The following is a 14012-nucleotide window of genomic DNA, read 5'->3' as shown; positions in this document are numbered from 1 at the left end:
TTTATTTTACTGTATATGTGTATTGATTTTCTCTGGGGTGGCCAGATGGGGCCACTTAAACTTTTGGGATGGTACTGAAACTAAAACCCGCACTTTCAGGATTCTATTCTACTGTTGTAGTAAACCTGCCTGTAGAAAACTATCAGAAATACTTAAGTAAACGCCTATAACATCTTTTGGTTTATTGTTTGATTTTTAATGCTACTAATGATCTAATGTGCATAGACCAATAACAGTGCAGTTAACATTTTGAGCTGAACGAAATTTCTTTTTATTGTGTAACTATATTAGAAATAAGGTGTACACATAACGGAACTGTGGGAAACTGCTTTGTATTATCTCAAAGGTCCCATTGCTGTATGCCTCCCCTACACTCCTTAGAAGATAAAAGTAAGGAGCGACAGGGATGTGTTTCAGGACGGGTAGGAGATATGCAGCTGAGCACATACCTGCCGTTCTCCTTGCAAGTAAAGATCGGCCGTTGTCTTTCCTTTTTGTGTTGTTTAATGAATGTTTTAGGTGTTTAGATCGAAAAATACGGTAAATAGAATTTGCATCTATGTTAATCTAATAAGGGCCCAACATGAAGGCATGAAGCCCCTCCCTCACACCTCCAGCTTTCCTATCCACGCCTCCCAGGTCCTCCTCACAGCCAGCCCCCCCGTCTTTCTGGCCCGTTGACCAGACGCAGGTAGCAGTAGTAAACGTAGCGACCATTTACCTCGGCCCTCAGCCTCTGGCAGAGGCGTCTGGCTATCATGCCTCTGGTGTAGGCCTGGATGGTCAACACGGCCCGCAGACGTCTCCAGAAGGTCTGACGGACGAGGAAGCCTCGGCAGCGGGCTTGGATGAGGGTGATGCGGCGCCGAGTGATCCGGTAGCTTCTGTAGTACTTCCTGGACCTGCAGACCGCCTGGAGGCGGATGAAACCCGACCTCATCTGAAGGAGAAACGTTTATTCCAAGAGTCAGTTCTTAAACCTTGTTTAGTTAATGAATCAAGCGTATCAATCATGATTTTATAATATGGACTTGGGAAGGTTTTTAGGTTCAAAGTGAATAGTTGCCATTTTATTCTCATCATTCTTTAAACGTTTCTGCTGACTTTGAAAGCATTGCTTCAAACCAGACAAACAAGTAAAAACAAAATGAAATCCACTCACAATTTGGTAATTCTTCCTGCTCCTATAACCCCTCCAGACCTTCTGAATAAAAACCACCGAGCTCCTGAGTCGGAGAAAGTTTGTCCTGTGAAAGAAACGGAAATTACCCGTTAAACCGCAACTCCAGGATCCAAAATCCCTGATTTAGAAGCTCAACGAGGGGTTCTTTAATGCACTCCTATAGCAGCTGTCGACATCAAAAAATGTCTAAACAAGTAAAATATCAAACACAAAATCATTTGGATGTTTGGAGACTGATATTTAGAGTCGATGGGTGTCTGCTTCGAGCTGCCACCAAACACATTTAAATCACTTTTATCAAACTCTTATTAGACTTTCAGGTACAGTTTCAGGTAAATGTTTTAATTGAAAATAACACATTTTTTAACCATCAAAATAAAATGAACGATACATAATGCACTCCAAATCATGAAATACTGTGAGGAGAAATTAAAAATGAACATTTCTTAGATTTATCTACTTGCCTCGCTTTTAGGCCACGCACTGATTTCTGAATGAGGATGACTTTATCAGTGATGGCTTTGTCTCGCTCTATCTCCAGCTGCATGTCATGGAGGTCCTGATACATTAAAAACACAGAGAAAAACAAGAAAAACACAACAAAACACCATTACCAGGACTTTACAGTGCAACTCAAGTGGCTCGACCATTTCTGGTAAAAAGACAGAGTATAAAACTGCAGGTCTGCTGGTGGTTCCTGGAGTCTCTAAAAGTAGAATGGGAGGCAGATCCTTTAGCTATCAGGCTCCTCTCCTGTGGAACCAACTCCCAGTTTTGGTCCGTGAGGCAGACACCCCGTCTACTTTTAAGACTAATCTTAAAACTTTCCTTTCTGACAAAGCTTCTAGTCAGAGTGGTTTATGTTACCCTGAGCTATCTCTATAGTTATGCTGCTATAGGCTTAGGCTGCTGGAGGACATCAGGGCCTATTTCTCTCACTCTGCTGAGTTCTCCTACTGCTCTCCAATCTGCATTGTTTGTTGTTATTTCAGGTTTTAACTTTTTGTTCTCTGTCATTTTTCTCTTCATAGAAGGTACACCTGGTCTGGCGTTCTGTTAGCTGTGACATCATCAGGGGAGGCAGATCATCATCTATCACCATCTACCATAGAAAGTACTCCTGGGTCAATGTGAGCTTCTGTGCTTTCTGTGTCTCTGCTCTGTCTTCTCTAACATAAAAAGTACTCCTGGGTCAATGTGAGCTTCTGTGCTTTCTGTGTCTCTGCTCTGTCTTCTCTAACATAGAAAGTACTCCTGGGTCAATGTGAGCTTCTGTGCTTTCTGTGTCTCTGCTCTGTCTTCTCTAAGCCCCAGTGGGTGGAGGCAGATGAGCGTTCACACTGAGCCTGGTTCTGGTTCTGCTGGAGGTTCTCCTCCCTGTTAAAGGGGAGTTTTCCTCTCCACTGTCGCTTCATGCATGCTCAGTATGAGGGATTTGCTGGTTGGAGTTAGTAATTTACTGCATTCATCCTGCCAGGTATGTTCCACGTTGTTCAGATGGCTGTGGATTTAATAAATTGGTTTACCAGATTAAATGTCAGTTTTTAGTCTTGGATTGTGTGAAATAAATTTCTAAATAAATGCAACTTAAATAGTTTTTTTTTTCTCTTTATGACGCACTTTTTGACTGATGTGACCTATATTCTAGAGCGAATTTTAGTCCGAAAAATAAGGTGCTTTTTATTTTGAAGTTTGTTTACTGTTTTACGCTTTTTTCATGCAATTTTGAAGGAGAGGCCGCCCTAGCGTCTCCTATTGACACCACTGGTCCTGAGGTATTTAGGAGACTCCACCTGCTGGCCCTGGATGGGGCTTAGAGTGAGACAACCTGGCATCTTTATCTCGCCAGCACAACTCTTTGGTCTGAGGCATTCAGTCCCAAATAATTGACAAAAAAAACCTTCGACCAAGTTGTCAAAAGAAACTATACTAAGGAGTTAATGATGGGTCACATACAACACTTCCAAGGAAAACGCAAATATTGTCAATACAGTAAGTTGCTGAACTGATAGCACCTAACATCATAATTAAATCGGTTAAAAGTGCCAACCTTCAAGAAAATCTTTGTTTTTCCAATCTGCCAGTCTTCCTGTTTACCCAGCCGGGCGGAGACTATCTGCTGACAGGTTCCCTTCAGGTCCTCCTGAACAGGAAGAAATACTAATTCAATGGTGAAAGTGAGATAAAAACAACTTATCAAATGGTCAGGAAAGTCTAAAACATAAAGTCTGCATAAGGAAAATGTTTGATTAAAACCAGAGATACAGATTAAGAAAACTAGTAAAACGCTGCTTGTTGTTGTTTTTTTCTATTGGAAAAACCTCCAAAGTATCTCACAGGAGGATTGAAACTGAATGTCATTATAAAAATAAAACAATATATCGATGCAAATGTGAGCAGAAAGACATTTTAAAAAAATTAAGAAGGTAAAAAACAAAAGATTATGCTGTTTACCTGTTTGTGAGCGGGTTTGATTCCGGGCATCAGGACTCGGTATCGATCCACAAACTCAGCAAAGCTGTATCTGATGGGATAGCCTGCTCTCCTGATCCGGATGGTCTCCATCATCCCGGAGTAGCGCAGCTGGCGAATACACAGCTCCCTGTCAAATAACTGAGAAAAATAACACAGACACAACATTAGCAGCAAGAAAATTACTAATATTAAACTAAGAAAGTTTCCAGGTCTGACTGTTATCGTGTATTTCATCATTAATAATTTATCCCCTGAAAGATTTATTCGCATCAAGGCGAAGACTAGAAATGCTGTAAAAACTACATTACAACCCCATGAAAACGTAAATTAAAAAACATCCTCTGCAGCCAATATCCTCAAAAAGTTGCATAATTAGCGAAAATGAAGTCCAGCTGTGTTCAATCTAATGGTTACACTACAAAAAGGGAACTAAACGTACGTAAAATGTTCTTGAATTCAGTGCATTCGCCCTTGATTTAAGCAGGTAAATAAGGTGATCCGCCTATAGAATAAGATTTCTGTGCTTAAAGTAAGAAAAATTCATCTCCTGCATCTTATTTCAAGTGCAGTATATCTAATTATGTTATTTTAGGGGTAAAAGTACTCATTCCATTGGCAAATAATCTTATTTACCTGCTCAAATCAAGGGCAAATACATTAATTTCAAGAAAATTGTACTTATTTTTAGTTCTCTTTTTGCAGTGCAGAGACCGGACAGACTGTGCACTGCAAAAATACAACTAAAAATAAGAATATTCTTCTTGAAATGAAAGTATTTTTCCTTGATTTGAGCAGGTAAATAGGACTATTTGCCAATGGAATAAGATTTTTGCACTTAAAATAGGAAGAACTCATCTCCATCATCTTATTACAAGTGCAGGATGTCTAATTATCTTATTTTAGGGGTAAAAATACTCATTCCATTGGCAAATACTGCTCAAATCAAGGGAAAATACATTCATTTCAAGAAAATTCTACTTATTTTCAGTTCTCTTTTTGCAGTGTGGTACCTTCCTCTGAGGTCACGGTTTCATTGCGTCTGAGTCCGTTTGGTTCCTCCGTCTGCTCAAGCTGGCAGCCATTTTATTATAAGTTCCCAAACTACATCAACGCTGCGTGGCTTTACATCATAAGCAAGCAGGGCACATGTGGGAACGTCTGCAAGAACGTCCACAGCTTGAAAAGCCACACTACAAAAAGGACCTAAAAGTAAGTAAAATTTTCTTGAAATTAGTGTAATTTTCTTTGATTTGAGGAGCTAAATAAGACTATTTGCCAATAGGATGAGTATTTTTACCCCTAAAATAAGATAATTAGATATCCTGCACTTGAAATAAGACGGTGGAGATAAATTGTTCTTATTTTGAGTGCGAAAATCTTATTCCATTGGCAAATAATCTTATTTACCTGCTCAAATCAAGGATAAATACACACATTTTAAGAAAATTTTACTTCCTTTGAGTTACTTTTTGCAATGCACCAAGCAAAGATGAAGAGCAACACGACGCACCGGTGTGGGAGTCTGGTTCTGAGAGCCCCCCCCCCCCCCCACAGTTCCCGGGACCTCAAAACGCTGTGGAGGATCCATCAAGCCGGACCGGAGGCGGATTAAACCATTAGCTACCCTGTCTTCACCGAGTCGACCACGTTTAAGAGGCTACGGCTATGGAGGAGGCCGACCGGGTACTCCGAGCTAAGATAACGACCTGAGCGGTTCGGCGAGGGGAGAAGAAGAAGAAAAGCTCCAGAGCATCTCACCCTGAGGGTTCACGGCCCGTTCTTATATATATGTGAGAGTTAATCAGCACTTCAACAGCTACTCATCCATCAATCATACAGTATAAGATGATTTTTTCCACCCTGCGTTTAAAGAAAAAACAGCCCAGACGTCACCAGCTGGAGGCTCTCACCATGGGTTTCTTGAACTCGTTGGGTTTTACACAGCGGACGAAGAACGGCTGGCACACGCTGAGCGTCCTCATCAGCATCTCCAGGGAGCGTTTGAACTGGCTGCTCAGCGTCGGAGAACGCTTTCGTGTTTCAGCGCCCTAAAAAAAGCAGACGCACAAATTAGCACCAAAACTCCCCGTGAAATAAACATTTAACACTGCTTTCACTGCCAAAAGGGAACTAAAAGCACATGAAATCTTCTGGAAATTAATTTAGTTGTCCTTAATTTTAGTAGGCATGTTCAAATGATCTGCCAATGGAATAAGATTTTTCTCCATCATCTTATTTCAAGCGCAGTTTATCTGTTTATCTTGTTTTAGGGGTCAAAATACTGATTCCATTGGCAGATAATCGTATTTACCTGCTCAAATCAAGGACAAATGCACAGATTTAAAGAAAATTTTGCTTACTTTTAGATCCGTTTTTACAGCGTTACTACAAATTCAGCTTTTTTATTCACTCATAAAAAGGGATAAAAACACTTTAACCCACAAATTATATCACAGTAAACACTAAAAATGTGGATACTGGAGAAGGTTTTACTTTAAAAGTGAACATAAAGCTGATTTACATAAAAAACGACTGAATCTCATAGAACATGCAGAAGCCAATCAGAGTCAGTCTCAACAGATGTAAATATGTGGGTTTAATTATAACTTAATCTGAACAAATCTCTAGATTTTCCTCTGAGAAGCAGACGGGACGGTTTTTGCTGCCAGACCTTTGAATGTTGCAGACTTTATTCATTAACAATAAAAAGACAAAGTATCTGTCCCTTTATGCGCAGGGAAAGATTCAGGGCAGCGGATCCACAGACCAGCATTTCTTTACTAATATTTAATTATAGTAAAAGTAACCATTTTTCAGGGTATTCACTACATTAACTCACATTGTGCACATACACACAGGACAGGGTGCACACGTCACAGACAAAAAAACAGCAAAAACTGGAGGCCAGAAAAAATTCACATCATGTTTTTTTTTAAAGCTACAATTCCCTTAATTTCCTTCCAAAGGTTTTCCTCCACGCTCCCAGTTACTGTTATGATTTCCATTTATCAATGTAGCTTCACAGACGCTCAGAAATGTGTCAGTTTGCAAACAAACATTACATTCATAAAAAAAAACACCTTCGTCATCATTATCCTGAGCTGAAATTATCCTTTATTCCAGCTGCAATAGTCGAAATAAAACTATCTGGGGCTAGGCGGCCTAATCTCACTCTTCCCTGGCGGTGCTGTGCTCTACTGTGTCTACTTTTAGATCTCTGTCACTTTTCTCTTCATAGAAGGTACACCTGGTCTGGTGTTCTGTTAGCTGTGACATCATCAGGGGAGTCAGATCATCCTCTATTACCATCTAACATAGAAAGTACTCCTGGGTCAATGTGAGCTTCTGAGCTTTCTGTGTCTCTGCTCTGTCTTCTCTAAGCCCCAGTGGGTGGAGGCAGATGAGCGTTCACACTAAGCCTGGTTCTGGTTCTGCTGGAGGTTCTCCTCCCTGTTAAAGGGGAGTTTTCCCCTCCACTGTCGCTTCGTGCATGCTCAGTATGAGGGATTGCTGCAAAGCCATCAACAATGCAGACGACTGTCCACTGTGGCTCTACGCTCTTTCAGGAGGAGTGAATGTTGCTTGGAGAGACTTGATGCAACCTGCTGGGTTTCCTTAGAGAGGAAACTTTCTCACCAACCTGGAGGATCTGATGGAAGCTGACTTTGAGATGACGAGTTGGGAACTTGCACTATTTAAATAAACTGAATTGTTTCCCTAAAAAATTCACCTTTGAGAGATATCTGTGTGAATACTATCAAAATAATTGATTCTGTTAGATTTGATGTAATTTAATCTCCAAATAAATTGTTAATCTGACGCCTCTGAGAACAAAGATTTATTTTCTAACATATTCCTCATTTAATGTCCCTGAAAAAGAGATTTCACTCCTCCAGAGAGATTTTCAGATTGATAAGATTTTAGTATGTACGTAAAATCTAGTCACAATTAAATTTTTGCCATCTGCAGCTTTGTAAGAGCTTTTTTCCACCAACTTTCCACCTCAGCCACCCAGTTCCCTCCTAAACTTCTGAAACTTAAACCAGGCTCAAAAGGGCTTATTGGAAAGATATACTTCCTGTTAAATTCACATAATATGAAAGATTTGACATTAATAAGGAAACAACGGGAGGGTCGATATGTTTACAGCACATAATCAAACAGTTTAAGGTTTTATATCGCTTTATGCTCAAAATGAAACAACCTTCTGGCAATTAATATTCAAAACACTTATTTAAACCACCAGGCGAAGCACACGACAGCCTTTGTGACGCTCACAGCCAGGCGCCAAATACGTCTCAAGTGGAAAGAGAAACCCCCCGTGGATTAACGACCTTCGTCACTTTCTAACGCTGGAGAAGATCCGTTGTTCCACCAATTCTACGCCATATAAAAACATTTATTGGTCCATATAGAGAAATTAGATATAAATGGAGCTGACCTCCACTAGGATGACTGACCCCACTTTATATCCAATATGAATCTAACGTAATGATGTAATTGTTATTTATTTATTTACCTTTTTTTTTTTAATGGTAATTTCAACGTTATGTTAATCTAAATCAGGGGTGTGAAACTCATTTTGGTTTAGGGGCCGCATTCAGCTTAATCTGATCTCAAGAGGGCCACACGGGTAAACTCACTGCAACATTGAATAGAACTAATAAATGTGGACTTGTTGTTGATTTTTATATTAAATGAATTTCACTTTTACACAATATATTATGAATAACCTCAGCGTTTTTAAGAAAAGTATGTGCAATTTCAACAATACTTTTACTCAGTTAAACATTTACTGCAGTGCATTATGCATAAGAACTGATCACAGTGATTGTACAATGTTGAAAAACATTTATTCACATTTTGTGGAAACCTGTCCTACATGACAAAATACATCAAACAGATAAAAATTAAGAAATGATTTAAATTTTTCCACACCTGAAGCTTAATCTGCTAATTAAAACACAGCGCCCCTCGTGGACAATTTAGGAACTGCAGATTTTAAATTAAACGAAGGACACGTTTTTTTCAATAATTGTTTTATCATTCTCTTCCTTTTATCTCCTCTTTCTTTCACCTTTTGTTTTTTTTCTTCTTGTTCTTCCTTTCGTCTCCTACTTTCCAATTGTAGTGTCCATATCATTTGAGATATTCCCCGCATGAATCATAATAAAACTATTCACATTCATAAATCAAGCGGAGCACTATGGCAAAAGCAGTACTGCTCCACTTGTGAAAGTCAAATCTGATGAGCTCTTTTTGGCATTAAGACAACAATTCTTATTGCCACATTGCCAGACAGGACACTGGGGAAAAATTAAATAAATAAAAATTATTAATATTATTTTTTTTAATAATGATAACGCATTTAGCCAAAGGGCCGGACTAAATTGTTCGACGGGCCGGATCCGGCCCGCGGGCCGTATGTTTGACACCCCTGATCTAAATTATACGTTTGATTCCGTCTCTCTGGAGGGATGATGTGGCTCTGTTGGAGAAGGGCTCTGTATGTTGGGATTAAGTTGATGTCTATCTGTAATAATATGACTTATACTCAATAAAAAGATAAATTAAGTGACAGATATCCCTTCGGTGCATGCTTGTGCTGCCGGTGCATTGTGGGTAAACCCTAACGAGGCATGTGGAGAGATAAACAATCAGGAATGGAGACGGGGAGGCTGCTAGTCACGTTGCCCAACCTTTGGCACACCTAAGCAAACACAGACACCGAAGTTTGTCGATTTTTACCTTGGGAGTGGGGGTGCTGGGCTGCTGGTAGCCACAGAGAAACTGATGTTTAAAGACAGAAGAGCGAGAGGAGGTCTGAGGTGAAGAGCTAAGCCCACCGTAAACTGCACAGTAACCCTGAGGTCTGTGTTTGCTGGGCTCACCATGGCCACATCCGCCTGGAAGATCTGCTTAATGAACTTGTTCCTGGACGAGTGGACCAGCTGGATGATGTCGGTGTGGAGGCTGTCGCGGTTCTTCTCCAGAAACCCTGCGAGGTTAATAAAAAGGTAAGGGAGAGGTTTACTCGTTTGGGTCGGACAGAGACTTCCAACACACACCACCCGGATTACAGATTAAGGCTGTGAATTTAGGAGATTTGGGCAGATTTTCTGATATTTATGCTCCAAAAGCAGAGATGTTTTTTTAATTTGACGTCTGATTTCCTGCTTTCCATCACTGACCCATTCAGACTGTTTATTCTAAGCAGGTTCATAGATGGAAGCTGTAGTTTATAATCTAATTAGTTACCAGATTATCTCCATGTTGCATCAAAGCACATTTCCTAAACCTCTCTCTGATTTTTATTGAACTTCATTGAAAAAGTTTTTTTTTTTTCTTTTAGAAAATAGTTGATCGTATTTGTCCGTGTTTTGAACTGCTGATCAAAATAATCTATAATCTATAAATAATCTGAAATCTCTATCTGATTTACAGGTGTCTGATTTTCAACTGAAAACAAGGACAATTGTCATATATATGATCATAAATATTCAATATTCATCTATGTATCTTCTCTGGGAAGCTATTTAAAAAATGTATGTTTTAAAATAAAATCTTATTTAATATATATATATATATATATATATATATATATATATATATATATATATATATATATATGACTGATTGGTTTAATTCAACATAAATAATTTTTGTTTTTATTGCAACAATAGGACCATAAACACATTGAGTTTAAGCCAGTTACAGAGCATAAAATAGAAGATCTGATCTCTGACAGGGGAGAAGGTACCTCTGGACTCGTAATGCACGACTCCTGCAAAGTGTTGGATGCCAAACTGGGTTTCGTAGCAGTTTTTAGGAGGGATGTAGTTGGTGTTGAGCTTGTGCTGCGAGTTGAGTTTATATAACATGGTGGCGTCGGTCCCCTGCCAAAGGATGGAGGACAACAGGTGGTTTTTAGGCTCTTCACACTAAACATAACTGGATTTTTATCATTTTTAATATGAAAAAAAAAACAAAAAAACGTTTGTGTCGCACCTTTGGGAACTTGCTCTCTTCGTCGATGAGGGAGATGATGTTCATGGGTTTGTTGGCGATCATGTCCAGGGCGTCCTGGTTGTCTGTGAACTCGATGTGCTGCCAGTTGATGTCCTCCAGGTTGTACTCCTCCTGCTCCAGCTTGAAGACGTGCTGGACGAAGAACTGCTGCAGGTTCTCGTTGGCGAAGTTGATGCACAGCTGCTCGAAGCTGCAACAAGGCAGACGGGACGTTCCGCAGACGCTTCAGAGGAGAAATTTACCTCGCAAGAACGCGTTCCTCACCTGTTGACGAAGAAGTTCTCAAAGCCGAAGATGTCCAGCAGTCCGATGGACCTCCTTATGTTGTTACTCTCGCAGGTGGGCGGTCGGTAAATGGCTGCGTTGATTTTATCTACTATCCAGACGAACAGCCTGCCGTAGATCCCCTGGACGAAAAAGCACAACGTCGGCAAAAACACACAAAAGTCACATTATTTGCCTAAATTGACTAAATGTTGAGAGGATGGCTTTAACGCTCCAAGGCCCCGTCAGACCCGGCGCTGATGGGCCCGGTGTAGGTACCAGATCGGCTCGGGGGGCCTGCGCTTCCCAATGACGTCAATAATATGGCAAATCCACTCAAACAAACTACATTACGCCCACGGTCTCCATTTGTTACAAATCAATTTTATTTTGTTAATTTACGGTTATTTTCCAGTAACTTAATTGAGGCATGAAAACTTCTAACATCATTTTGGAAATGCTTCTGTGGTAGTCTGACAATTTAATCGGTAATTTTGCAGGACCAAAGTTATATCTTAAGAGAAATTTCCATCCTCCTATTTAAAAAAAAAACTAAACCATAAACTCTTTTCATTTTTAATAAAAGTCTGCAGCCATTTTAATTTTATCACGGCATTCATCACTTTAAAATCAATAACGTTTATTCCTCCTTTTTCTACTGATATTACTATGTTGTTTTTTCTGATCACATGTTTTTTTTATTATTCCAGGTGAAATTGTGACAATATCCAAAAATTGAGCCAACTGTCAAATATTTGTTGATTTTTTTTTTTGTAAAATGGCTTGAATATTTGTTCTGTCATTTTCAGTGTGGTCCTTGTTAATCATTATACCTAAATATTTTACCTCATTTTTATCAATTAAAGTGGGTTGATTATTTTGAATTGCTAAGACTTAAAAAAAATTTATGTTCATCTTTACACCTGAAGCTTTTGAGAAAAAAAGAAACCGCTAACTTAACTAAATAAAATTGATTTGTTACAAATGCAGACCGCGGGCTCAATGTAGTATGTTTGAGTGGCGTTGCCATAATGTGATGTCATCGGGAGGCGCAGGGACCATGGAGAATTTCGTAAAATTGTCCGTTTACAAACCGTAATCCCGCTCTCGAATAAAACCTACACCCCGCTATAATTACTTTAGTAAGTTTTCCCGACCAATTACAATGTTTTTGCATAATTGTGCAAAATAATTAGACATCCTGCACTTGAAACAAGATTATGGAGATGAGTTGTTCCTATTTTAAGTGCAAAAATCTCATTCCACTGGCAGATCATCTTATTTAGCTGCTCAAATCAAGAACAGATACACTCGTTATAAGAAAATATTACTTATTTCTAGTTCCGTTTTTGCAGTGCAACACTGAGGGTTTCTCATGCATCTACAGAGGAGAAAGAAAGGTGGACCGGACCAGAACCTTTGAACAGCAATGAGGTACATAGCTGCTCTGAACTGAACTAAATCACCTGAACCAGGACCCTCGGGTCACAAAGCCCTGCGCTCACATGTTCTGCGGGTTCTTGTCGATGAAACGCATCGGCTGTAACCTGAACACTGCAAAAAGGGAACTAAAAGTATGTCAAATGTTCTTGAAATTAGTTTACTTTTCCTTGATTTGAGCAGGTAAATAAGACCAATTGCCAATGGAATGAGATTTTTTGAACTTAAAATAACAACAGTTCATCTCAGTCATCTTATTTCAGGTGCAGGATATCTAATTATCTTATTTTATGGGTAAAAATAGTCATCCCACTGGCAAATAGTCTTATTTAGCTGCTCAAATTAAGGAAAATATACTAATTTCAAGAAAGTTTTACTTATTCTAGTTCCCTTTTTCCAGTGAAGCAAGCGGCTCACTGCGTCGGCCGATCTTTAAATCCATAAATATTAAATTACCTTAACGAAGGCGTCCCTGACGTCCAGACCTTGCTCCACACTGAGAGGCGTGGTGACACTTTCGCCTCGAGTGATGAGGGTTCTGGTCGTCAAACACACCATCACGTCCTTCGCCTCCACCTATCGCACAAAACGATGCAAAAACTGCTGCGTTTTCTACGACGGAAAGGTTCGTCATCATCTGCGCTATCATATTGTAGGAAAACATGTTTATTCCTGAGATTCATGGAAATAAAAAGGGATCTATTTCTCAGTAAAGGGCCTTCAGATCATCTTTGTCGTGAATTAGAGCTGTAAATATAGAGGCTAGAAAAATAGTTCTGGAGTTACACTGCAAAAACAAAACTAAAAATAATATTTTCTTGAAATCAGTTCATTTATCCTTGATTTGACCAGGTAAATAAGATTATCTGCCAATGGAATAAGATTTATGTACATAAAATAGGAACAACTCATCTCCATCATCTTATTTCAAGTGCAGTATGTCTAATTATCTTATTTTAGGGGTAAAAATACTCATTCCATTGGCAGATAATCTTAATTACCTGCTCAAATCAAGTACAAACGTACTAATTTCAAGAACTTTTTATTTATTTTTAGTTTTGTTTTTGCAGTGTACAGTCTGAGATAACAGAAAACAAAAAACTAAATCTAGGTTTCTCCTTCTTTAAAGAGAAAGAAAATTGTCCAAATAAGCCATCCTTGTGATGAGAACGAAATAATGTCTGAACCGAATCCAGTCTGAACTAAACGTGGCCCTGTGGGGATGAAGGGCTGGACAGGTACGTCTTAAAAAGTTTAAGAAGAAAAAAATTCTGTTCTCAGTTTTTTGTTCCTCGTTTCAGAAACTGAAACTTGCATTATCATAGATCCGTTACATATAGAGTGAATTATCTTTAGCTTACAGATAATAAAAATCTAAATTTGTCAGGAGAATTAGAATATTGTGAAAAAGTTAAATATTGGAAACTCACGGAGTCGGTCCCTAAAGAACAAATTGACTCTATACCAGGCATGTCCAAAGTGCGGCCCGGGGGGCCATCTGCGGCCCCTGTAATGATTTTGTGCGGCCCTGAATTTCAAGAAAGATTTGGCCCACCAGTAAGGATGGATGGTTTATAATTTATCATTAACTAGGGTAAAAAATTTACAGATAAGAGGAATT

General features: G+C 39.2%; 1 protein-coding gene across 4 annotated transcripts in view; it reads right to left on the bottom strand.

The window, feature by feature from the left end:
- LOC105920352 (unconventional myosin-VIIa) overlaps window positions 1-14012 on the bottom strand; it is an 83919-nt gene that overhangs the window by 36623 nt on the left and 33284 nt on the right. For 3 of the 4 annotated variants that reach the window (XM_036142750.1, XM_036142751.1, XM_036142749.1), the window contains 12 exons: window positions 12848-12967; window positions 10952-11094; window positions 10667-10877; window positions 10419-10554; window positions 9550-9656; window positions 9407-9448; window positions 5569-5706; window positions 3638-3796; window positions 3234-3326; window positions 1648-1742; window positions 1163-1247; window positions 722-940 (listed from right to left, as the gene is read on the bottom strand). In XM_036142750.1, the coding sequence (XP_035998643.1) occupies window positions 722-940; window positions 1163-1247; window positions 1648-1742; window positions 3234-3326; window positions 3638-3796; window positions 5569-5706; window positions 9407-9448; window positions 9550-9656; window positions 10419-10554; window positions 10667-10877; window positions 10952-11094; window positions 12848-12967 (1548 nt within the window). The remainder of the gene's footprint in view (window positions 1-721; window positions 941-1162; window positions 1248-1647; window positions 1743-3233; window positions 3327-3637; window positions 3797-5568; window positions 5707-9406; window positions 9449-9549; window positions 9657-10418; window positions 10555-10666; window positions 10878-10951; window positions 11095-12847; window positions 12968-14012) is intronic. The other variant, XM_036142752.1, reaches the window with a different exon arrangement.

This window comes from Fundulus heteroclitus, chromosome 11 (genome assembly GCF_011125445.2).
Source record: "Fundulus heteroclitus isolate FHET01 chromosome 11, MU-UCD_Fhet_4.1, whole genome shotgun sequence".
Taxonomy (NCBI): domain Eukaryota; kingdom Metazoa; phylum Chordata; class Actinopteri; order Cyprinodontiformes; family Fundulidae; genus Fundulus; species Fundulus heteroclitus.
The sequence above is the reverse complement of the archived record's forward strand: the minus strand, read 5'-3'. Positions and strand labels throughout refer to the sequence as shown.